General features: G+C 39.6%; 1 protein-coding gene across 3 annotated transcripts in view; it reads right to left on the bottom strand.

Annotated features, from left to right (window-relative positions):
* The window catches only part of SMS (spermine synthase), a 220,255-nt gene that overhangs the window by 16,911 nt on the left and 175,468 nt on the right, over positions 1 to 27,876 (bottom strand). For all 3 annotated transcript variants that reach the window (XM_089656059.1, XM_089656058.1, XM_089656060.1), the window contains one exon: positions 7,569 to 7,684. In XM_089656059.1, coding sequence (XP_089512185.1) covers positions 7,569 to 7,684 — 116 coding nt within the window. The remainder of the gene's footprint in view (positions 1 to 7,568; positions 7,685 to 27,876) is intronic.

The following is a 27,876-nucleotide window of genomic DNA, read 5'->3' as shown; positions in this document are numbered from 1 at the left end:
AGTTAATCACAATAATTACTGGATGAATCCGTTTCATTCAGAAAAAATGGTTGCTTATAACACTGAATTTACTAGTAGAAGCATTCATAATGTGTAAAAAAAAAACAAACAAACCCCTGATCACTTTCCCAGAGGAGAGTACCAGAGAAAGAAGGCTTAGGAGAGATTCTCATTGGTCACATGACCACACTAACCAATGACTGCTAGTCATTGCAATCATTATGACCTTACACAGCCTCTGGATCTGTGAAGTTTTCAAGTCTTTGGTTCATTACACTAGCTAGTAAGGGTGGCAATGGCATTTAGCACACCTATATGCAAGCTGGGACTAGGGGAATGGAGTAGGTGTTATCAATTAGTTCACCTGCTAAGTTTTTATGAACAGGTGAATTTATCCTTTAAGCTGTAAGGTGATACTGCTGCTTTTATATTCTTATTCTTGTTTATGTAAAAAAAACACAAAAAAAAAAACATGTATTGAGTACATGGAAGTGTGAAACAATTTCTCACATAAACTTTAAGCAAAGTGCTGCCAAATACATGTTAAGCAGATGTTGGGCTCCTGCAGTGTGTAGGTCACTGGCAATCTGATAAACTTCAGTTAATGATCATTTTCTGGAAGACTTTTGCAGTGAAATAGATGTCTCTGACTGTGGGGATTATACAAATTGCCTGCAGTCAAATGTGTTTAAATCCTATGTAATATGTCAACACGTTCTGCATGAAGCTTTTGTTAGTTGTGCAAGACATTGCAGCTGAAAGGAGACACATGGTGGACTGAAGCATACTTTTTACATTAGTTTAACATTTTGCAGAAAAAAATGCAGTGCACAGAATTACACATCTGTGTTTTTTTAAAGGTCAATTTGTGCAAAGTGAAACAATTTTAGGTGGAGTCTGGTGGGCTGAGAGACTAACTAGCTTCTTTTGGGGACTCGAGCAGTAAGATGCCTACATTCTTGGCGCTGCCTCCAACCAGTCTGAAGTCTCTTTCTCCAGCTACAAAATGGATGTAGTCTTCGCACCTGCATCATTTCCCGTAATACAAAAGGAAATGAAAAACTCAGTATGGTAAGTAACCCCCCCAACAAATTATTGCTATGGTAAATGGGCAGACATGACAACTCACTGAGAGATCTCCTATCAGGATAACCTGCCACTGGGGTCTCTGAATGACATGAAAAAAAAAAACCCTACTTAATCTCTACCAAATCTGAAATATCAGTCCTAAAAGGACTTTTAATACCTTTTACCCATTTTACTTCCGGAGTCATTTTTTTTATTTATTTTGTATATGTTAAAATACACATTTCAGGCTCACAGTAGTTAAAACCCCAAACATCATATATTTTCTGAAATTAGAGGTCCTGGGGGTAAAATAGTTGTAGTTGCATTTTTTTTTTAAAGTCACACAATATTAGCGCAACTGTTTATCAAATGCATATTTTCTGTAAAACAAATACTTAAAATGATATACTAAAGTTCATATTAATACATAAAACTTAATTATTGTTGAAATATAAAAGATGAGATTGCATCAAGCTTATAGAAAAACTGGGTTTTTTTTTCACTTTGGTGTATTGCTTCCACATAGGGGACCGCAATGTCACCTGTGGAGCCCAATGAAGTTGATCAAGCACAGATCATGCTTGAACAGCTTCTTCCTCTGTTACAGCAGCAGATGAACAGTGCTGATTCTGGAAGTGACGTGATACATGTTTCTTCATCAGAGAGATGATCATTGAATGCACATTCACTAAGCTCCCTCATACGACCAAACACCACCAGCCATACTTGTCCTAGGCCTAAAGGTAGGACAGTGGGACCAGGATATATGGAGGGGGGGGGGGTGTTACTGTCCAGTGTTTGTAGAAGTGATGGAGAGCTTTGCAGTGCCATCAGAAAGCCGACAGTCAGCTCCAGCAGCCAGGAATGTATGCAATTACACCTGCTGCTAGCAACAAATGACTTGGTGTCAGCTATACCCTTAGGGTACTGCTAACTGCATGACCTAAAAAGAAATATTTTTTTGTATTTAGCATGTTAATTACTCATACTGATTATAGGAATATATAGTGGTTTTGTATATATTTCCTTTATGTATTTTTAAAATATATTTAAACAAAAATATTATATTGGTTAAGAAAAATATGACATACGAGTATTTTGTGCTTTTATGGCCAGCAGGTGAAACTTTAGTCTCCTTTTCACATAATTACCTGTGCATTCATATTAGTGTCACTGGACAAATGGCCTTGTTTACAGAGATCAATAGCCCAAGCTGAAATTTACACACACATGAATGAGTAACAGCAGTGACTGTTCCCCCTTTCTCCACAGGACTAAAAAAAAAAGTTCAATTAGAGAGATAAACAGGCACTACCCTTCTCTCTTTCTAGAAAACAAATCTCTAATATTATAACAAGAAAAAAAATGTCCATATTTAAAACTAGATAGAGTAGAGCATGATTAAAACCACTGTCAGATTTTTGCCATCTGTGCCCCATTTTCCTTTACTTCCTGTACTATAAAGGCAACAGGAAGTTAGAGGAAATCACTCCAAAGTGAGGGAAGTCCCCTCTTAGGCAGTTGTCACTACAAGTGTCACCACTGGAAGATTTCCCCTCACTTTCTGTTCAGGTGACAACTCAAGATTTTGTTTCATTCTACAGGGCCTCTGCCTTTCAGAACATGCGTGGCCACTAGGTTTCTGCCTCCCCTGTTCCTGGGGGGGGTGGAGAGCTCCCTGACCTAGTACTTGATGGTTGACTTTGGCTAGCCACAAGGAAAGTGTTCCACCAGGCTTTTTGGCTAGGTGGACCATGTTGGAAACCCTTTGTCCCTGTCAGGAGCCTTGTGCCCAGGGAAGGGGGGTGGACAAAAGCACACCCTTAAGTGCACTTTTTTGTGTTTGTGTTTTTGCACTTGAACTTTTTTTGTATACTTACGGGTTTTATTTTTTCGCAACTCTGCGGACTTAAAAAAAAAAAGAAAAAAGAGGGGTACTGGCAGAGTGGAGAACGCTTTCACCGCTTCCACAGCACCATCAACTCACTCCTCTCCCCAACCTTACCACTGGGTCTGACCCCCATCCCCACCAGAACTGCTCCAGTGCCCCCCCTTGTACTGTTACCACTGCACCAGCCACCACCTGCTCTCCCTACTGCAGTTGCTACAATCCCCAACCTTGCCTGTCCTGGATAAGGCAGACTTTTATGGTACACCTAAAATTAAATTAAGCTGACTTCAAACTATTACTATGTCCCTAAATTTCTCTTCCTCAATCTAGTCGATTTGCTTTGATACTGTGTGTATAGCGCATTGTCCTGGACCAGCAGATTTACAATTTATTTATTTATTACAGGCACTTATATAGCGTTATAAATTTATGCAGCGCTTTACATATATATATTGTACATTCACAACAGTCCCTAACTCTCAAGGGGCGTACAATCTAAAGTCCCCAACCTACATTCATATATATACTAGGGCCAATTTAGACAGGATCCAATTAACCCACCAGCATGTCTTTGGAGCGTGGGAGGAAACCAGAGTACCCAACAGAAACCCACTCAGGCACAGAGAGAACATGCAAACTCCAGGCAGGTGGTGTCGTGGTTTGGATTTGAACCAACAACCCTAGTACAATGATTTATTATACTTACAATAACCAATTAGGTTGATTAAGTGATATTTCACATGAAAATCTTCCAAATGAAATTGCAAAACAATACTACATAGAGAATACATGTAAATTTAAGACATGATAATAAACATCTTTAATGCAACATCAAATATCTGACACCACTTTTTTTAATGTATAACACATTAGGACTATGTGAAAAATATTTCATCACATAGCACGTCTTGTGTGCAATAATCCCAAATATAGATGCAAGTGATTTTTAACATATTCTAAAAAAAGACTTCACATCCCATTATTTACTGTAGGCTGTGTGGACCCGATCTATTTTAAATAAATTATATGTGCCACTTTCTGTGGAAAATGTGTAGGATGTTTCCTGAAAGTACAGTCACAGCTTTGTTTAGAGACTTTCATGCCTGTATAATAGCATTTAGTATGAGAGATGCCAATACATATAACTTGTTATAACAGCTAGAGAAGAGCAGGCTCTACAGCAATAAAGTATGTGTAAACTCTAACAATGATTTCTCTTGTTTGCTCCCTTTTGATCTGTTAAAATTACCATTGAAAGCATTTTGTTATATCTGTTTGACAAGTGATAAAAAAAAAAGGAAAAAAAAAAGAAAGAAATAACTGTTTATCCAATCAGATAAATTTCCATGCTCTCTTCTTTTAGAATGTTATCAGCAAGCATTATTCCCTTTTATCTCCTTGGACTACAAATACCCACTCTTTCTATGGAGAAGAGAGGGAAGTATTATGCAGTATGGTTCTAACGCAGTGTTATGTAGTCTTGACATTAGGATCCTAGGTTGACAATGTTCCTCTTTACGTCTGTCACCCTAGGACAGGAAATGAGTTAATGGCAGAACGAACAGGTGAAAATAAAGGAAAAAAGTGTGGAAAAAAGAAAATGAATGCATCCACCATATCCAAGGACTGACAAGCTGCAAAACTAATTTTTGTTGTTGGGTTTAGATACACTTCCAAGTCCCAGTGTTGGAAGAGCTTCTATAATTAAATGGATAACATGAACAGTACTGATACAGTAGTATGACAATACTATAATATAAAAGTGGGGTGATTACATCAAACTCCCCACCTCATCCAATCAGAGAATGATGTGCATTCATTCATAAAATGCAAAACTTTCTCTGAATAGCAGCCAACCTCCTGTGTTTAGAGTGCAACAGGGCAGCCGTGGGGGAGCCAGAAGCAAGTAGAGATTACCGGAGTAGCAGTGTCTGCTTCAGTGGTTTCTTGATTCCAAAGGCATTGGCCAGGTATGATATATACATAGTTACATTGTAATTATATATGAAATATTCATATCTGGAATTTTTCTTTAAGTTATTTAAATGTTCCCCATATCCTCCTGAGTGGCAGCTACCAACTTAATTACTTACCATCACTTGTGTCCCTGCCCATGAACAAGTGGAGGTCACTGGGGTATCGGTGTCTACTTCAGTGATTTTCAGCTTACAGGATCATCGGCCAGGTATGGTATATACATAATTACATTGGTCCAAGCTAGACCAATATAAACTGCTGTATGTATAAAATATCCATACCTGGAATTCTGCTTTAAGTTGTTCTTTAACCCTTTCCCTGCCAAGTTCAGTCTGTACAGCATATTAACCTACAGAACTGCTACCAGATGGCCGGGTCTGTATGGCGTACAGACCTGCATTCCTGCTTCGGCTATAAGCTCATGGTCACTTCAGTGTGACCCCCCCCAACTGCTGTCACCACCACCGCCTCTGAAATTTCTTCCCCCTGCTTCCTTCCCTCCACCAACTGCCACCAACCAGCTAAATTTCCCCCGCCACCACTCTAATTCCCCCCATTCCTTGCAGCACTGATCCCCACCCACACCGATCACCCCCCTCCCACCAGCACCAGTCTCGCCGCACTGCTTCACTGTGGCTTCCCTGCTGCCGCCAGCTTCCCTCCTCTGTCCTCAAGCTGGATTTAGTGGCTGCAGGGGAGCCAAAGAGGAATGTTTGCCACAAATACATCCCTCCTGTCAAACAACCTCCCATCCTGCAGTTAACCCCGTCACCTGATCCTCGGCACTTCCTCCCTTTGGTGCTGCTGGCCAGCTCTCCCTCCTCCCCCTCCTGCCAGCTGCAGCTTTTGCTGGGGCATGGGAAGCTGTCAGGATAGAGAGTGGTGAGAAGGGAGTGGTAAACATGTGTTTACTGGCCCCCTTCCTTTCCTTGAATGGGCAAAGTAAGCAATCACTACTGATTGCTCCTCTGTCCATTCATCACTGGGGATTCCTGTGTTTACTATGCCTTAGTTTTGTGAATGAATAAGACTCTCTATACAGAGCCATCTATTCATTCATATGCATTGCAGATGAGACTGTAGAGAAAGGGACTGATTTCAGTCTCTTTTTCTGTCTCAAAAAGAGACAGAAGGGGTCACTAAAGCCCCCCCCCCCCCCCCAAAAAAAATTAAACTGTAAAAAAACCAAACAAAAAAAACATGGCAGGGCCTTGTTCACACAGGGCATACTACAGCGTACACTCCTACGAGGCCATGTTTACCTCCATAGGGATGCACAAATGTTCCGTGCATCTCCACACAGGCAGTCCTAAAGACGTACATTGAGATATAGCAACTGCACAAACACAGCCACTACTCCCAATTTGACATCCGTGTGGGTCCAGGTGCATGTCCCTGAGCTCACACTGTCTGTGTTTCAGGGCCATGCACCCACACAGATGTTAGGTTGAAAGCAGCAGCTTTGCCCCTGCAGCCACTGCATCCCAACTGACATGAGTGCGACTGCCTGCATGGGGACGCACAGAACACCTGGGTGGGTAAACACAGCCTTCCATGGGCATAAACTTCACTATTCCCCAAGTGAATGAGGCCTTAGTCACAATTTAGCAAGAATTTTGTAAGTTATGTGTTTGTTGGCACTAATGATTTTAGTATAACTATTGCGGGGCTTAAAAAGTAAGTAGTATTTTTTTTTTTAAATTCTACAGGTCAAATGCTTTCAGAATATGTATGGTTTGGGGGGTCTTTTACAAATCCTGAAAGGTGTAAATGAAAAATGAAAATGTCTAGATTTTGAGTAAATTGTGAGTAATCTACATTTGAATGAACATTCATATTTCACAAAATGGGGCAATATAAAAAGTACAAATATTTGTTATTCATTTTACGCAATACAGTTTTAGATTTTATATTTAGTAGGAATGTAGCAGGAATTTTGTAAGGTTTGCCATGTATGTATCCACTAGAAATGATGTTAGCGTATGTTTAGTAGAAATAGTGGATTGATAAACATTTACGCAGATATCACAGGGCCTAAAAAAAAAAAAAATCAGTAGCACCTTCCTTTTATTCTACTAGCCATGTGCTTTCAGAAAATAAATGGTTTGGGGGGGTCTATTGCAAACTCTGAAAGCTGGAAGGTAAAAATAAAAAAACATTGGAAAAATTGCAAAAATGGTCTGGCCACCTAAATTTAAAAGTGGAGAGCAGGGCCTGGCAGCGAAAGGGTTAAACGACCCTATTTTCCTGAGTGGCATCCGCCAACCCAGACTTTTTTTTTTTCCAAAGGCTGTGTGGTGTTAGGAGAAGGGAGTCCAAATTTAGCTGGAAGAACATCAACCCTGAGTAAGCTCAAACACCATCTGACATAGAGCTTATGCAAGGTTGGGGAAACAGAGCGGCTGTGGGAGCGTAGATATAAAGTTATTAGGGAGTCAAGGGGGAGGGGGTGTTTTTATTACTGACAAGATTTGTTTCAAAAATGTGTTTTGCTTTAACATAATTTAATTAAAATATATTTTGTATGTTACACTTTTTTACTTCTCTACAACCTTTTACACAGATTTATCTGCAAAGGCATTTCTGCTATCTCAAACTCTGCTTTTAATAATGATTAGTATAGAAAGGATACAGTTCCATGTAGGAGGGAACACATACTATTTCCTTAGAAAATTCCACAGGGCAATAAAGCATTCTCAGCTGTTCTTCGTAAAGTGTTAGAGCCTCAGTCAGGTTTACACAGTTTCCCTGTGGGAGGAAGCAGACAAGAAAGCAATCGTAAATTTAAATCTTATTGACAGGTAATATAAGTGAAAGCTTTCTAAAGCAAACTAAGAAAATTTAATTTATGGCAAAAGTTGTCTGTGAATCTTGGCGGAAGACTTACTAAACTGTAGTATTATTTTTTTCCACACTGTAAGACAGGAAAACTGTATCTTTAACCCAAAATGGGATGGAGATTCCTATACAATCAGTGTCTGAGACTTTAAACTCTCTTCAGCCTGAAACGGTGACAAGATAACACACTTTGCTATAGTGCAATAAATAAAGTGTATGTAAACTCTAACAATTCCTTATATTTGCTCCCTTCTGGCCTGGTAAATATGCCATTGAAAGAGTTTTTTATATATGTTCAGTAAGTGCAGAAGTACCAGAAATACACTGAGCTTGTAACTTTGTGTCTGTTGACCCTATTAGAAATCTGCTTGGCTTGTAACTTCCTGTGCTCTCTGTCGTCAGTTATCAGTTCTCTCCATGGACTATAAAACACCTCCTAACTATGCTTTGGAAATGGGGGGTGTTCTGTAGTCCTAAACAATTCCTGTCCTAGGGCAACAATGGTGATCCCTCATAGATATATAGAGTATAGTGAGTGATATATATAGAGTGATTGTTGTCACCCTCAGACATGAAGTGTGCCACTAGCAGTATTACTAGGTGAAAATGAAGAAAAATAAAGCCCCAAAAAAACCACCAAATGTAAGGACTGGTAAATTGCAATATAACACATTTTTGGTGTTGGGCATTTAAGTATTGATATTAATTGTGTTTTTTGCAGACAATAAAACATCCACAAAACTAAACACTGTGCAACAACATTGAGGTTTGCTGTGATATTTCTGTTTTACATGGCCCATATAAAAGTAAAAGAAAGTACATAATATGCTGTCACTGGAACAAGGAAGGGAAGTATACAATGTATAAGCAAACATTAATACATAAGATACATTCCTATATTGTAAGCTCCAAGGAGCAGGACCCTCCTATCCCTCTTGTATTGAACTGTACTGTTGCTGTATTGTCTCCCGTTATATTGTAAAGCGCTGAGCAAACTGTTGGAGCTATATAAATCCTGTATAATAATAATAATATGAAGTAACAGAGGAGATTCTGCTATATTATGAAGAGAGGAGATCCATGCTTGTCAGAGCTTACTGAAAATATCTGAGCAGGCTCTGTTTTCATAGGGGTTAACTTGTACCCACATAGTAAGAGTTGAGGGATGAGGATCCCTACAATTAAATAGAATAATTTTTTGCATAACAGAAAAGAATCCTTAGAAGTGCCTTTGAATAAGCAACTAGAGGGAGGTTCTCAAGCAGACCTAGTAGGCATATATTAGGGGAAAAAATATTCGTCAGGACAAATGAATTTGAGATCATGAAAAATCGATGCAAAAAATGGTAAATATGTCTACAGCGCCATCCTTAAATCATTTACATTGTGACTTAAGATCCGGAACATATAATGTAGCAGGGGTATAATGTATTTGATATCTTCAGCTATATAAGTCAATGATTAGTAGAAATAAGGTAGGTCATGTAGATCTCATCAAACTGCTGCAATTCTCCATCAATTCTGGCATAAGAAGTACTTGTTTATGTCTCGCAATATCATATTTATGTGTTTGTTATGGAGAGTTGAAAAAAAAGGCATAATTACATAATTTTGTTAGGAAAATAATTTTGGTAAGGTGTCATTAGGACAATGGGTGAAGACATTGATTTTTTGGTTTTATCCAATAGGGAGGTAAGGGCAGGGGCAGGGGCGGACTGACCATTTGGAAACTCGGGCAGTGCCCGAGGGCCCGGGTTCAGTAGGGGGCCCCATGAGATGCCCCTGGTATCTTTTTCATAGGCTTTTTTGAGTTTGGGCAAGGACACAGGGGCCCCATGATCCCCTATTGCCTGGAGGCCCCATGAGTTGTCAGTCCGCCCCTGGGCAGGGGTTAGGTGGTTGTGCAAATATTTAAGGGGAAGTGTACATTAATACTTAAGTATTTAAATTTACAAGCAATTAAGAGTTGTGAAGAAAGATTGAAATAGTTCATGCTGTCTGGATCAATGTGGATAGATGTATCCAAATTATTCATACCAGAGAAAAAAGTAAATTGGAAAAAGAGCATGGAATGGTTGTAGTCAGCCAAGTAAATTAAATCACGATCTGCATATAAAGATGTTTTCCTCTAAGAAATGTACACTAGGTCTTTTTTCTGTTGACATTCGAATCAGAATTGCTAATGGCTCAAGGGCTAACGTAAATAGGAGTGCGAGAGTACATCCCTGCCTAGTACATCTGTGTAAAGGGAAAGTGCCTAATACATGCCGGTTTATTCTCATTTTGGCTAACGGATCAGTGTATAGTATGTGAATTCCTTTAATAATATTTGGGCCAAACTAAAAAAGGAATATTACATCCAGCAGATAGAGGCATTCCACACTATGGAATGTTATTGGTGTGCCCAGTGAGGCAATGGTCCTAGTATGGACATATGTGAATACTGAGATTTATTATAAAGGCATTGGACGTTTATTCTAGCTGACCTTCCAGGAATAAATCCAGTCTGATCACTAGCAATGATACAATTTATGTGACAATTAATACAGATAGCTAAATTCTTTCCTAGCTTTGTTTACTCAACTTAATGTCTGACTTAACCAAGGGAAATGCAATTGCCGGTTCTCGGCTGCACTTTCCTCACGCTGACAGAACGTGGGGAAAGTACTGCCGAGAACCAGCAGTTGTCAGAGCAGGGATCGGCACCGATCATCAGGGCACTGATGATCAGTGCCCTGATGATCGGTGCACAGCAGTGCCACCCACCAGTTCCGCCCACCTGTGCCCAGCAGTGCCACCCACCTGTGTCATCCACCTGTGCCCAGTGCCACCCACCAGTGCCGCCAGTCAGTGCCCAGCAGTTGTGCCAGTCAATGCCCAACAGTGCCACCAGTCAGTGCCCAGCAATGCCGCCAGTCAGTGCCGCCTATCAGTACCCATCATCAGTGCCATCTATCAGTTCGACCTACCAGTTCGACCTATCAGTTCCGCCTATCCGTTCCGCCTATCCGTGCCACCTCATTAGTGCTGCCTATCAGTGCCCTTCAGTGCTGCCTATCAGTGCCCATCAGTGCTGCCTATCAGTGCAGTCTTATCAACGCACATCAGTGAAGGAGAAAAATTACCTGTTTGCAAAATGTTATAATAGAAACAAAGAAACTTTTTTTTTCACATTTTTTGCTTTTTTTTTGTTTATAGCGCAAAAAGTAAAAACACCCAGCGGGGAGTACATACCAGTAAAAGAAAGCTCTATTTGTGAGAAAAAAATGATAAAAATTTCATATGGGTACAATGTTGCATGACCACGCAATTGTCATTCAAAGTGTGACAGAGCTGAAAGCTGAAAATTGGCCTGGTAAGGAAGGGGGTATACAGTGGGGCAAAAAAGTATTTAGTCAGCCACCAATTGTGCAAGTTCTCCCACTTAAAAAGATGAGAGAGGCCTGTAATTGGCATCATAGGTAGACCTCAACTATGAGAGACAAAATGAGAAAACAAATCCAGACAATCACATTGGCTGATTTGGAAAGAATTTATTTGCAAATTAAGGTGGAAAATAAGTATTTGGTCACCTACAAACAAGCAAGATTTCTGGCTCTCACAGACCTGTACCTTCTTTTTTAAGAGGCTCCTCTGTCCTGCACTCATTACCTGTATCAATGGCACCTGTTTGAACTTGTTATCAGTATAAAAGACACCTGTCCACAACCTCAAACAGTCACACTCCAAACTCCACTATGGTGAAGACCAAAGAGCTGTCGAAGGACACCAGAAACAAAATTGTAGACCTGCACCAGGCTGGGAAGACTGAATCTGCAATAGGCAAGCAGCTTGGTGTGAACAAATCAACTGTGGGAGCAATAATTAGAAAATGGAAGACATACAAGACCACTGATAATCTCTCTCGATCTGGGGCTCCATGCAAGATCTCACCCCATGGGGTCAAAATGATCACAAGAACGGTGAGCAAAAATCCCAGGACCACACAGGGGGACCTAGTGAATGACCTGCAGAGAGCTGGGACCAACGTAACAAAGGCTACCATCAGTAACACACTACGCCGCCAGGGACTCAGATCCTGCAGTGCCAGATGTGTCCCCCTGCTTAAGCCAGTACATGTCCGGGCCCATCTGAAGTTTGCTAGAGAGCATTTGGATGATCCAGAAGAGGATTGGGAGAATGTCATATGGTCAGATGAAACCAAAATAGAACTGTTTGGTAGAAACACGACTCGTCGTGTTTGGAGGAGAGAGAATGCCGAGTTGCATCCAAAGAACACCATACCTACTGTGAAGCATGGGGGTGGCAACATCATGCTTTGGTGCTGTTTCTCCGCAAAGGGACCAGGACGACTGATCCATGTACAGGACAGAATGAATGGGGCCATGTATCGTGAGATTTTGAGTGCAAACCTCCTTCCATCAGCAAGGGCATTGAAGATGAAACGTGGCTGGGTCTTCCAACATGACAATGATCCCAAACATACCGCCCGGGCAACGAAGGAGTGGCTTCGTAAGAAGCATTTCAAGGTCCTGGAGTGGCCTAGCCAGTCTCCAGATCTCAACCCCATAGAAAACCTTTAGAGGGAGTTGAAAGTCCGTGTTGCCCAGCGACAGCCCCAAAACATCATTGCTCTAGAGGAGATCTGCATGGAGGAATGGGCCAACATACCAGCAACAGTGTGTGCCAACCTTGTGAAGACTTACAGGAAATGTTTGACCTCTGTCATTGCCAACAAAGGATATATAACAAAGTATTGAGATGAACTTTTGATATTGACCAAATACTTATTTTCCACCATAATTTGCAAATAAATTCTTTCCAAATCAGCCAATGTGGTTGTCTGGATTTTTTTTCTCATTTTGTCTCTCATAGTTGAGGTCTACCTATGATGCCAATTACAGGCCTCTCTCATCTTTTTAAGTGGGAGAACTTGCACAATTGGTGGCTGACTAAATACTTTTTTGCCCCACTGTAAGTGCCCAGTAGGCAAGTGGTTAAACAGGTGTCCAGCAGACAGTTGTTTATAAAAAGGCGTTCCTTAACAAAGAAAACCCTTTCCCATTTCATGCTGTCAGCAATGGCATCACATGGAAGAGTAATGTCACAAGGCCTGAGAAAAAAAATAATTTCTTTACACAAGAAAGGTGAAGGCTACAAGATCAGCAAAGCTTTACTTAGTCAAAATACTGTAGCAAAAGTTATATAAAAATTTAACAAATATGGAACTGCAACCATCTCCAGGCCATCCACGGTAGTTAAAACCTCGACAGGATCGTCTTCTGATGAGAACGGTTGAAGAAAATCGCCATGCAAGTACATTGCAGTTAGCTAAAGAAGTAGAAAGCCAAACTGAGGTGATTGTTTCCCGTGACAAAATACAACATACATTACAGAGGAATGGCATGTATGGGTGTCTTCCATGAAGGAAGCCTCTCCTAAAGCCCATGCACAAAAAAGCCTGCCTAGAATTTGCCAGGGCCTATGCTGAAAAAGAAGATGACTACTAGGACTCTGTACTCCGGAGTGATGAGACCAAGATAAATGTTTTTGGAACTGATGGCTTCAAAACTGTATAGTGTCGCAAAGGTGAGGAGTACAAAGAAAAATGTATGGTGCCTACAGTGAAATATGGTGGTGGCAGTGTCCTACTGTGGGGCTGCATGAGTGCTGCTGGTGTCGGGAGGCTGCATTTCATTGATGGTATCATGAATTCACAGATGTACTGCTCTATATTGAAAGAGAAGATGCTACATCCACTCCGTGCCCGTGGTCATCATGCACTTTTCCATCATGACAGTGATCCAAAACACACATCTAAGGCCACTGTTGCAGTTGTAAAGAAGAACAGGGTGAAAGTGATTCATTGGCCAAGTACAGTGCCTTGAAAAAGTATTCATACCCCTTGAACTTTTCTGCATTTTGTCATGTTACAATCAAAAACGTACAAGTATTTTATTGGAATTTTATGTGATAGACCAACACAAAGTGGTACATAATTGTGAAGTGGAAGGAAAATGATAAATATATTTCAAAATATGTAACAAATAAATATGTCAAAAGTGTAGTGTGTGTTTGTATTCAGCCCCCGAGTCAATACTTTGTAGATCCACCTTTTGCTGCAATTACAGCTGCTAGTCTTTTTGGGGATGTCTCTACCAGCTTTGCACAGCTTTCACTAGAGTGAAATTTTTGCCTATTCTTCTTTTGCAAAATAGTTCAAGCTCTGTCAGATTGGATGGAGAGCATCTATGAACAGCAAGTTTTCAAGTCTTGCCACAGATTCCCAATTAGATTTAGGTCTGGCCTTTGACTGGGTCATTCTAACACATGAATATGCTTTGATATAAACCATTCCATTGTAGCTCTGGCTAGATGTTTAGGGTCGTTGTCCTGCTGGAAGGTGAACCTCTGCAGAAGGTGAACCTCCGCACCAGTCTCAAGTCTTTTGCAGACTCTAACAGGTTTTCTTCTAAGATTGCCCTGTATTTGGCTCCATCCATCTTCCCATCAACTCTGACCAGCTTCCCTGTCCCTGCTGAGGAAAAGCATCCCCACAACATGATGCTGCCACCACGTTTCATAGTGGGGATGGTGTGTTCAGGGTGATGTGTAGTGTTAGTTTTACACCACACATAGCGATTTGCTTTTATGTCAAAAAGTTTAACTTTAGTCTAATCTGACCAGAGCACCTTCTTCCACATGTTTGCTGTGTCCCCCATATGGCTTTGTGCAAGCTGCAAACAGGACTTCTTATGGCTTTCTTTCAACAATGGCTTTCTTCTTGCCACTCCTCAATAAAGGCCAGATATGTAGAGTGCAAGACTAATGGTTGTCCTGTGGACAGATTCTCCTACATGAGCTGCGGATCTCTGCAGCTTCTCTGGAGTTACCATGGGCCTCTTGGCTGCTTCTCTGATTAATTCTCTCCTTGTCTGGCCTGTCAGTTTAGGTGGACGACCATGTTTTGGCAGGTTTGCAGTTCTTTTCATTTTCGGACAATGGATCGAACAGTGCTCCATGAGATGTTCAAAGCTTTTATAACCTAACCCTGATTTAAACTTATCCACAACTTTATCCATGACCTGTGTGGTGTGTTCCGTGGCCTTCATGATGCTGTTTATTTACTAATGTTCTGTAACAAACCTCTGAGGGCTTCACAGAGCAGCTGTATTTATACTGAAATTAAATTACACACAGGTGGACTCTATTTACTAATTAGGTGATTTCTGAAGGTAATTGGTTCCACTAGATTTTAGCTGGGGGTATCAGAGTAAAGGGGGCTATATACAAATGCACGCCACACTTTTCAGATATTTATTTGTAAACAATTTTGAAAACCATTTATCAATTTCTTTCCCCTTCACAATTATGTGCCACTTGGTGTTGGTCTATCACATAAAATCCCAATAAAATGCATATACATTTTTGGCTGTAACATGACAAAATGTGGAAAATTTCAAGGGGTATGAATACTCTTTCAAGGCACTGTATTGTCACCTGATCTGAACCCAATCAAACACCTATGGAGAATTCTGAAGAGACAAGTTGAGCATCACTCTTCATCAGGCCTCTAAAAGAGGTTGTTTTTCAAGAATGGAAAAAGATAGATGTTGCAATATGTTGCCAACTTGTTCATTTCATGCCTAGAAGACTTGGTGCTGTCCTTGGAGGTCACACAAAATACTAAATGTAGTAGTTTTTGTTGTGGGATGTATTCACTTTTGCACCAAAGAATTTGAGTAAAACTGAAGATTTTGTAACCTAAAATATATTATTAACCTTACTTGCATGTAATGAGCTAAACAAATGTTCTGTAAAAGTCAGTTGTCAAAATTTTGGAAATTGTTCTTGCGTTCATTGAGATATTGATTAAAATCTTACTTTTCAAAAGGGGTGTACTTATTTATGCTGAGCACTGTACATGATCCAACAATCCTGGGTAGGGGGCCTGCATGTCGCTCTGCCCCAGCTGTGCGGTTATTTGCTATAGCACATGTCGGTCAGTGGGTCCTGACCAATGATTTATGGTCAGGACCTTCTGATCAGTTCAGTGAATGACAGAAGAGAGCCCTATGTTGATAAACAACACAGGGCCCTCTACGAAGAGCAGTCATGTGACTGGATATTTTTTTTCTCCCTGCAAAGCAGGGAGTAAAAACATTCACATCACTTAGTAGAAGCTGCACACACAATACACATTTTACACTTGTTATGCACAAAGTTAACCCTTTGATTGCCCCAGATGTTAACCCCTGCCCAGCCACTGTCATTAGTGCAGTGACAGTGTATAGTATTAGCTCTCATCACTGTATTAGCATCACTGGAGATGTCAGCCATTTAGTCAGTTCACAGTCCCACTATAAGTCACTGATCTATGCCATTACTAGTATATATAGAAAAAAATAAATACAATTCCAGTATATATACCATAGTTGTAGACGCTATAGCTTTTATGCAAACCATTTAAAATAAACTTATAGGGATTTTTTAAAATTATTTTGTACCAAAGACATGCAGCAGAATACATTTGATTTTTAATTTTTCTTGAATTGGATATGTTTTATAGCAGAAAGTAAAAAAAAAATTTTAATTAAAAAACCCCAGTGGTGATCAAATATTACCAATTGAAAGCTCTATTTTAAAACACCATATAAATTTAATTTAGTTACAGCGTTGCATGACCACGCAATTACTAGTCAATGTAGTGCAGTGCTAAATAGCAAAAAATGGTTAATAAGTGAAATATGAGATGACATGACTCACATTTTGTGGGATACTTTCCATCTTTGAGTAAGAATACTATTAGCTCCTCTCTCATGGAAGGGAGGAGGCAACCAACTTTAAAGGCCTCTGTGAAAGTATCTAGTAGGTGTAAATCTAGAACATTCAGCAAGTAAGGGCCAGGAGTTTTTCTGATGGGAAATTGAAAATTAGAGATTTCTTCACTACTAAAGGGGGCATCTAGGTTGTTCCATGGGTGAAAGGTTGAGAAGAGGGTAGGGGTACTTTTCTAAGCAAAGAAATCCAATAACGTCTGACGCCATGATCTGTATGTGTTGATACTGGGTATTGCCTTGGTAGGATTCAAAGGAATAACCATAGCTGCTTTAAATAAACCACTGGAACATGGAAAAATAGAATAATCTTGAAATTAGGCAGTCTATATATCAAACTGTGGTAAAAAAAAATGTCAGTCATCCTTGGCATAATAATATTAACAGGTTTTTTATTAAACATCTATCACAGCCAATAGTCAGGCTAAAAAAAAATTATAATAAGAATCCATAATTACGTGAGATGTCAATCCCCACTTACATATTCATCAGTGTGGCAGTAAGGCTGTACGGAAGAGGTGTCCAGGTTTGTCGCTCATGTAGCGGTAATCCCCTGTGGTTGGAACTGATGTCAGGGTTTCAGGCTGGCACTCACGCATACTGGAAGTGATGCGCTGGATGTAAACAATGCCCGTGTCCTGTCTAGGGACACTAGAGGAAGCTGCATTGGAATCAGCCTCGGAAGCCTACGTCACAGATCCAAGATGGTGGGGATGTTACTATGACAGCGCATTTTGTGTGCATGCGCTTTTTCAAGTCATGTGATCGGGAGCTAATAGCTCCGTTATTTAAAGGAAGAAGGTGGGCTGCACAAAGAAATTTAAATTTTGATTTAAAGAGACACAAGCATCATAAACAGAGTCACCACCACACTGAACGTTATACAGATAAAAAGCTTGCAAATTTGCTTAAAAATATAACATGATAAATTAGAATTAGAACACATAACTAAAAATTACCGTATATAAAATGTATTACCATACGAAAGATTATATATTAAATTATGTACGGCATCAAAATAGGAAAAAACATATAATAATTTGCTCTGAACTAAAAAAAGCTAGAGCGTTTACCATTACCGAAAAGAATGAATTGGATGTCCAAAAAGATGGTAAGAGATTACCTAAAAACCATAATAAAAATTATTTTAAAAACCAGATCTATTTAATAATTGAATGAAACTTCTGGATAACATGCAATATCATATAATATCAATATTCATCATAAGGTCGAAAGAAAGGAACCAGAGAAATAGCAGATTAGACAACAACCCACTAAAAAGTAATCAAAAATCTATACATAGAAAGAAAAGATTTTTGATCCAATTATATCATATGGACTTATAGAGTAAATGGTGCATTAAATTACACTATGTATTTCTAGGTCTTCATTCAAACCGTTGGGGACTAATGTGCCTATTTTATAGTCCAAAAGGTTTCCCTCCTACATAGGAGGGAATACCTTTCATTGAAAGTGAAGGATCTGTCCGAAATGCATTAAATGGCCAGAACCTCTAAAAGTTTGAAGTCTTTATTGTGGAAATGTAAAAAGAGTCTAGGGACATTGTGTTCATCACATCCATGCCTGATGAGTCTACGGTGTTCCCCAACATGTTTGCAAAGTGGCTGTTTAGCCCAGCCCATATAAAACAGGTTGCAGGGGCAACGTAATACATAATGAATAGGATGATGTTATACACGTTGCCAGCCTTGTCAGAAAAACTAGAACCACCACGATGAATAGATTGGAAAATTAAACAACCTCTTTTACGACATTGAAAGATTCCCGTTCTATGATCAAAAAAGAATGGATATCCAAAAAACCCCTGCTGGAAAAGGATTTTTAACTTACTGGGGGCAATAATGTTTTTTAAGCTGCGAACCCTCCTAAAAGTAGAAAACAACCTGGGGTCTACTTGGAGAATATTCCAATGTTTGTGAATTATCTTGGCGATTGACTTATATCTATCATTGTAGCCCATGTTAAATCTTATAGAATTGTGGTTCTCTGTCTCTCTGGTTGCATTTTTTATAAGGAGAGTTGGGTATTTTTGATAGGCCTCTTTTACTAATGTATCCAGATAACCCTTATCCAAGAATTTTTTTGTAAAGTTATCACTCGATGTTACATAATCTTCAGTCATGGTACTCTTCCTACTCAATGAAACTGACCAGCCAGAATGTTGTCGCGCCATGCCAGATGATGGCAACTGTAATAATGGAGATATGAGTTCCCACTTGTGGATTTACAGTGGTTGCTGGTAATGATGGTTTCTTCACTGTGGGACAACTCCAAATCCAAGAAAGCCAATTTATTTGGGTCTAGAACATGTTTTGTCATAGTGCCCACCATCTTGGATCTGTGATGTAGGCTTCCGTGGCTAACTCCATGTAGCTTCCTCTGGCGCCCCCAGGCACGGGCATTGTTTGTATCTGCGCGTCACTTCCAGTGTGTGAAATTGCCAGCCTGACACACTTACATCAGTTCCAGCCACAGGGGATTACCGTTACATGAGCAGCATACCTGGACGCCTCTTTCGTATACTGCCACACTGATGAATATGTAAGTCGGGATTGACATCCCATGTGATTATGGATTCTTCTTATAATTGTTTTTTAGCCTGACTATTGGCCATTATGTATGTCTAATAAAAACCTTGTTATTATAATGCCAAGGAATACTGCCATTTTCTCTACCACAGTTTGATATATAGACTGGCTAATTTCAAGATGATTCAATTCAACCCCTAAAAGTGCTTTGGATCATTGTTTTTCATACTTTTCTAAGTAACTGAAAGAGGCCTGCTTCTGTGTAGGAAATTATGGAGGTGTAAAGTTTGGTAAAGAAGGATCACCTCCTTCTTTACCATCCAATGCCAAATTAATTTGTGTATAAAAGAGTGCCCTGAGATCAATTATGCAAGTAATAACCATAGAGGTATAATCAGGTTTGGCAAGTAAAGCAAAAAAAAAGGTCCCCCTTATTTCCAAATTCAAAGATGTTATGCAAAGTTAAAAGCAGTTTGTTTTTGGTTTAATAAAGTAATAGTTTATGAGCTCTCCACTGTGCCTACCATTTCCTGAAATTCTGAAGATCTGGGGAGGAGATATATCTTTCTTCTGCCTGTGTTACACCAGGTTCACATTTTTCCTGGAGTGCACGTAAATCACACATATTCCTGCACCCGCATGCAGCCGTACAGAAAATGCACTGCTTCAGAAAAATGTGCAGGGTGCCATTAAGCCTTAATGGTACTCCCACAGACTGAAAAACATGGTTTCTGCAAGTGGAAATGCATAATGCCAAAGCACCCTGCAGTTTACGTGCAGCCGCATTTTGAAAAAGATGCAGGGACCTTTTTCATGCAGGAAACACCGGCATACCAGCCCATCCAAATGAACAAACTGCCATCCAGTACAAATGCAGCATGCAGAAATGCGTAGCTGTGAACCGGACATAAAGGCGATCTCTGTCGTAGAATTAAGTGCTTTGGATTTATTTCAGATACCTATTGCGGTCATAAAAGAACCCTGAAGTATGACCTTAAATACCTCCCATGTAGGGGGAAGAAGAGGGGGTTTGTTAATTGTCCACCTAGTAGTCATAAACGGCTAACAGCTAGAGTTCAAAACTGGATCTGTCAACCAACTAGGTTGCTTAAATACACTTTAATGCAATATGGATGTCTACAACAATAGTAGTTAAAGTGTCAGTGTATGATACTTAAACTAATCTCTTCCCAGCCTGAAAAAGTTCAGAGGATAAATCATTCAACTACAGTGCAATTATTATCATCCTGAGAAAAGCATTTTTAAACCTAAAGACAAAAATGTAATGTATTTCAGCTTACCAGTTCTTACACGGGATGCGGGATAAAAACATTTTCAGCAAATATAAAAAAAGAAAAGATAATTTTGCCAGAAATGCAGTTCCCTTGCCACTTTCTGTGAAATTAAAAGAAAGTACAACCTCTTTATAATTCTTGTATAAGCCAATAGTCCCATCATCCCACCATGTAATGTAGATGAACAAAGGCAGACGTGTTTGAAGTCCAGCCTGTGTGACAACTATGGCTCCCTCTATAGATACAATGGAGAAACTAATATATGCATAAAAGAACAGGAAGTGTGTTATCTATAGAATCCATAATGGGAAAAAAGAAAACCGCAGACACTACATCTAAAGATCGGAAAGCTGCAATATATTACATTTTGCTTTTAGGTTTATATACACCTTTGAATGCAAACATTTTAACTGGTGCACATTCTCACAATTGTCAACCACTAATGTTTTCTGGTATGCTATTTATAGGAGCCAGGGTTGCCTAGTCACAGCTATAGCTATATGGGTCAGATCACATTCATTATGAAGAAATACAGAAAAAAACATCTACAATGGTTCAGTAAACATTGTGTATATTAAATTATGAGAAGTCAGCATGATTTTGCACTAGAAGTACTATAGTACTAGAAAAATATGTGTACCAAAGCTTTGATGTCATATTAAAAAGGAACTTCAGAGAAATTTAGTCTTTTTGTATAATCTTCTATGGGAGATTATTCGCTTCTTATGACTATTAAAACAAAGCAACTGTGCAATTTATATATAAGGACTTGTGGGTTAGGTAGGGGTGATGAATCCTAATATATACATTGTAGGTGCCAAGGTATAAAGACTGCAAACAGAATATTTGAATCATTTTAAGTGATTATACCAATGTTTGGTATTAAAAATATCAAATAAAGTATGAATACACATATAGGTGTGAAGGGGACTAGTTTATTTAAATCTGCCGTTTAGTACATTTTTGGGGGATACAGCACCCACTAGTTACAGCATGTGTAATGGTATTTATCCCATTATCTGCAGGCAGCTGCTTATGCTAAAAATCCCCCCTGCTGTGCCTTTCCAGAGTCACCAAATACTGCCTTGGGTAGCTATATTAAAATGCTGTGAGGATTAACAGCTGCTGCTGCTACAGTGAAAAGTTGCACTCCTTGCCCACCCCTTAGGCCCTATCCACCATTCACAAAACTAATATTTATTAATGTCCCAAAATGCATCATGTTCTGTGAATGGGTGGTGGATCAGTGTTTGATGCATTGTGAAAAAGCAGAAAAACAAGTTCTCTGAATAACAGAGAGAGCAGAAGGGGATGGGCATAAAGTGCAACTATTCTCAGTAGCAGCGGCTTCAGTCTCACAGTATTGGAAGACAGCCACTCAAGAATTTATCTGGCGGCTGTGAGGAGGCACAGCAAGGAAAAAGTTTAACAAAAGCAGCAGCCCACAGGTAATGGGATACACCATTACACATAACTGATGTGTATAAAGCTGTATAATTTTCAATAGTTTTAATTAACTATTTACCATACTACTAACAACATTTTGCCCCTTTTGAAAAGATTACCATGTCTTGTCCCAGTGACACAACAGGAAGGAAAGAGAATGAGATCTCCTACACAGAAAAAAACATACATATAAACCCTCCTCTATTCTATACAAAGCTCTGGATATCTATTCAAACTTTATATATACTTTGGGGGTATATATTAAGGAGCCATAATTTACTTATTTCTAAAAAACCTTAATGATATCTCATCTGGCTGGCAGTATGTAAACACTACAGATCTGCTCTAATATCATTTATCTTTCATATTAAATCTAGACTCACTAAAATTGGATATAGCCTTTTGAAGTACACAAAGAAACTGTCATTTATCACAACAGCTGTCTTGTAGTCTACAGATGTCACCTGAACAGATGTTACCCAAGCCTCTAATGTACATCTTACCTAAGACTATGCTAACTCACACTTTCACTAAAAGCACATTTTTTTTCTAATAATGATATAAAACTGCACAAGCTATTAATCATATTCTCCAGTTAATGATTTGCTAATTGTTGGTATTTATTTTTCTGCTGACATATAGTTAAAACACAGTTTCTCTGTGGAATTTTGTTGTCATAGAAAGTTACAAAGTTTTGCTGACTCCTTGCCAAGACAGCTGTAATAAATGAGTCTGTTATGGGAATAATATGATTGCAAAATCCTAATCCTCAGTAATTTGAAAGTGAAGCTGGGCACTCAGCAGAAATCGTCCAAAAATTCGAGCAACTCGACTCAACAAACATTGATTACAAAAATGGACCCAGGGAGAAAACGGTCGCCAGACCAGTGACTGCCTCCTATCAGATGAAGTCACAGTTAAGAAAGTCAAGCATCAATGGCTGCTTGAATACACCAGCCAGCAGTAGAGATTCCTCAATGAACAATGTTTAGCATGGATAAAGCAATCTATGCATGTGTGGCTAGCCTTAATATGGTAAAGACAAAGAACAGAAAAATCAGCGCAAACAAATTTTTTCTTCTTCATTGTAGCCTTAATATAGTTACTGGGAAAGAAAACTGCCTTCATACTGAACTAGACAACCACATGTCATAGTGAAGACACACACAAAAATTAAGGATCCAAAAAGATATTGGGAATACAGCAGTTAGGCAAGCTGTGAAGTAAACTGGAATACCCAATACAAATGTATAAAAATTTTCGGAATGAGTTATTTTGCTGTAGACATAAGTATGGTAACAAACCACCCTAGGCACAGCTGCCTACATTTCATCGGAACATCAGTGATGAGACTTCCCCATTATAATGTATACAAAAATCCAAGCAAGGTAGTAATTTATCCTCCTGTTGACTTGTCTATAGACAATAACAGTGAATTTAGTGTAAAGAGTCGGATAACTTATTCACACCAAAGTCGACTGGAAATTAGTAGTGTGCAGATGCTACAGCTTACAGTAGATGTAAACCAAATCTTATACAATCTCTAACATGTTAAGCTGTGCTGAAGTACAATGCATTGGCATGGTCCACTGCGGTCACCCCTAGAAAACTGGCCCCAAGCAATTTTGTAGCAACTGCCGCCAGGCATAGGAAGTGGCCAAAAGGAGCTGGAGGAGATCAGCAGCACTGAGGTAGTAAAAGAGGATGAAAAAATTGAAAAAGAAAAACATGGCAAATGTTTATGATACACAGTGCTTTAGTAAACTAATTGTTTTACAGTTGGGGTTCACATCTACTTTAAAGCAGACCATACATGGTTAATTTTCTTTCATCAACCAATGGGTTGAATAAAAGAAAATGAATCCATTTACCCATCCACATATTCCAGTCACATGGGGGAATCCCTCCCAAAGAGCTATTGTATTCTGACAGCAGGGAGGCTTCCCTGCCATCAGAATACACTTCTGTACAATCAGCCTGCCCATAGATAAATTAAATGTTGCTGGTCGATGCTGAACCAGCCAAATTTTGATCCCTCTATGGCTAGCTTAAGAAACTGTACTGTAGCATCTAAACAAAGCACCAAGACCTGCATGAGCCAGGTGGTACTACAAAGGCTTCTTTTGCATACAAGATAGTACTATAATGAAAACCATACTGTCATTTGTTTATTTCGGAATCCCTATGTTTGCTAAAGTGCTCTTTCTTGCACACTAGGTCATTTCACAAATAAACTTTAATCATGATTTACTGTGAGTTTATACAGTGTAACCTTTACTTACACGCTGATTACATTTTCCCTTTAGTATTGCCCATGTTCAATATTCAAGCTGTTTACATTCATGTGTTATTATAGTGCTTCCTGCAAATATATGGTTCCCTACACGTCATTATTCCAGATTAGGCATGATTGGATGCAGTTGTCTAATTACAGTGCTGGCTTCTGCCTGGGATAATTACATGTTGAAAATGCAGCACAGCACCTAACTATCTGAAGAATTCTCTATACAATCAAATATAAGGCTAGTATTTCTGTGGAAGCATTTAAAAGCTAGTCATTGAATATGAATAGGCCATTGACTGGATGTAAATTCCTTAAATAGATTATTCTTTTTGTATAAGAAATTAGCTTTGCAAAGGCGCTTTAGCATCACCATATTGCTCAGCTATTGACAGGATAAAATATATATAATATTACATTATAAAGAACCTCGTGCTATTTGGCAATATAGAGCAGCAGAATAAAAGCATTAAAAGCAACAAAAGAAACACCAGTAAAATAACCTGTGAATGTATTTATAAGACTCCAGGCATACTGGCTTAAATAAATGCTGCTCCTAGAGGAGTTTAGCATTTTGCTTGTTAAGCAATCAATGTTATCCTATGTGTCCATGCACATTAGGTTGTGCAGAGGCATATTTTAAGATCAATGTTTAGAGGCAGAAAAAAAGAAACTTTTTTTGAGAGCGATTTTCCTGGCCGAAAAAAAAACAAAAACGTTAAACGCTCCTAAATGATAGCACAAAAAATGGCCAAAACTAGTGTTTTTACCTTCAAGAACACTGGCATTTTTTTAAGCATGTGTGCAAGGGCCCTTAGACAAGACTGTGTGATACATGTGCCCAGGGGTAACACAAGAACGGTGCGCTTGGGATTATTCACAGTGTTGCTACAGCTGCAACAAATTAAAAAATAACTACCCCCATTTCAGACTAAAAGGAAAATTGAGTTAAATAAGACCAACTATGTTGGTGTACAGAGACAGGCCATAGTGAGACCACTGTGTGTATACTGCATATGTCAGCAGTAAAGAGAGCCAGGTATCTCTGCATGTGCCACCCCTCCCGTCATTTGTCACTGTTTGCTAGGACACTGCTGGCCACACAGCCTCATTGTTTGCTAGGGTGCAGGCGGCCACCAACATACTAGCAACCAGTGAAGTGGGGCTGGACATCATAGCATCAATATAAGATAAATAGTGCAGCGCTTGATGTTATATGACTGTACCAGTATTGGAGATGGTACAATATCCCTTACTTAAATATCAGCAGATGTGGACCATATGCATTATATGTGACCAAACACACTATATGTGATCCTCCAATAAGTTGGAAACAGGAGGAGAAGGAATGACATGAACTCCAACAATTTTCACTTCACAATACAAAACGCACAATATAAATGCACAATATAGTCCAATCATCAAAGAAACACAGATGAGTGTATCCCGATGAGATCTTTGTAATGCATGTAGTCCGGCAATGTGCAGAAAAAATGAATGAATTGCGCACTCACCGGAAGCACAATTTAAATGTGCGTTTGTGTCTCATACACCAAAGGTCACTCCGACTGTGGATGAAAGGAAACTCCAAAAGATGGTTCTATGATGAAAGATGACCCATCTGGGGATTCCTACTGGCATACAGGTTCCAAACAGGATCAGCTGGATATATCTCTGAGCTTTGAAGTAATCGCCTGGTGGTCCTGAGGAATTAAATGCTCGATGTGGAGCAAAAAAGGAATGTCCATAGTGTAGTATTTATGTTAAATTATGAAAAAAATTTATTGTATGTTAAAAAACACCACACTTAACATAAAATGAGAATAAAATCAATCCTTGTGCACTAAGGATATCATGAATGACACACTGACCAGCTGGTATAGAAGAGTGGCCGCCGGACCTCCTTTGATCCGGCGGTTTAGCGTCACGGCTAACAAGGGCTACTCCTTGACGCGCGTTTCGTATCACACGTACATCATCAGAAGGAATAAGAGCCATAGCTGCCGGACGCCACAAAAGCCATATATATAGAGTGTATTGTGTGCCTATAATAAAATTAATTAGGTGCCATTTTGCCGAAGTCCCGCATAATGCGCATTATGCGGGACTTCGGCAAAATGGCACCTAATTAATTTTATTATAGGCACACAATACACTCTATATATATGGCTTTTGTGGCGTCCGGCAGCTATGGCTCTTATTCCTTCTGATGATGTACGTGTGATACGAAACGCGCGTCAAGGAGTAGCCCTTGTTAGCCGTGACGCTAAACCGCCGGATCAAAGGAGGTCCGGCGGCCACTCTTCTATACCAGCTGGTCAGTGTGTCATTCATGATATCCTTAGTGCACAAGGATTGATTTTATTCTCATTTTATGTTAAGTGTGGTGTTTTTTAACATACAATAAATTTTTTTCATAATTTAACATAAATACTACACTATGGACATTCCTTTTTTGCTCCACATCGAGCATTTAATTCCTCAGGACCACCAGGCGATTACTTCAAAGCTCAGAGATATATCCAGCTGATCCTGTTTGGAACCTGTATGCCAGTAGGAATCCCCAGATGGGTCATCTTTCATCATAGAACCATCTTTTGGAGTTTCCTTTCATCCACAGTCGGAGTGACCTTTGGTGTATGAGACACAAACGCACATTTAAATTGTGCTTCCGGTGAGTGCGCAATTCATTCATTTTTTCTGCACATTGCCGGACTACATGCATTACAAAGATCTCATCGGGATACACTCATCTGTGTTTCTTTGATGATTGGACTATATTGTGCATTTATATTGTGCGTTTTGTATTGTGAAGTGAAAATTGTTGGAGTTCATGTCATTCCTTCTCCTCCTCCTGTTTCCAACTTATTGGAGGATCACATATAGTGTGTTTGGTCACATATAATGCATATGGTCCACATCTGCTGATATTTAAGTAAGGGATATTGTACCATCTCCAATACTGGTACAGTCATATAACATCAAGCGCTGCACTATTTATCTTATATTGTTTATTTGAAGGTTGATGGTTTTCCTTTTTAGTGTATCAGCTGCTGTGTCGGTTAGCGCTCAATGAATCCCTCATTACCATCATAGCATCAAGACTGTGCACACCCTAGTGGCTGTAGAATCCACCCACTGCAGTCCAGTATCAGTCAGTCACAAGAAAGACTTTAGGGGGACCTAATCTTTCAGCACTACTCATCAGGCTCTGCTCACTGTCAAACTAATGGAAGGCAGACCTGATCGGGAATGAGCATCCTAAAGGGGGACTAAAGCTGAAAAAAATGCAAACAAGCAGGCCCTTTATTACAGAAGAGACATACAATGCCTCTTCTGCAATAAAATACACTTAACCTGCCTGATCACAATCGCCTGTAGAATGTACACTGAGCTGTGCATGCACAGCGCAGTTTACACTCCAGCTCACAGCCTATGTGCCAGAATGAATGCCATCCTAAACAGCCCTAGGCGTGATGTCATCTTGTGCTGGCCAATCAAAACAGCAGAAGACCAGCGTCCAAAGAAGCCAGGGAGAAGATGCCAGCAAGGGACCCTGAAGTTGTTGGACTGTTGGAACTAAGGAAGGTATTTTTGGCTTTAATTCCACTTTAACTTAATCTATCAGGCTTTGCCTACCTAACAGACTAAATCCTGACAGCAGGTGGGCAGGCCTGAAAGAAAACTAGCAGAA

The sequence above is a fragment of the Staurois parvus genome, unplaced genomic scaffold (assembly GCF_062004578.1).
Source record: "Staurois parvus isolate SC_StPar_1 unplaced genomic scaffold, SC_StPar_1.0 ptg000884l, whole genome shotgun sequence".
NCBI lineage: Eukaryota > Metazoa > Chordata > Amphibia > Anura > Ranidae > Staurois > Staurois parvus.
This window is presented reverse-complemented; position numbering and strand designations above follow the sequence as displayed.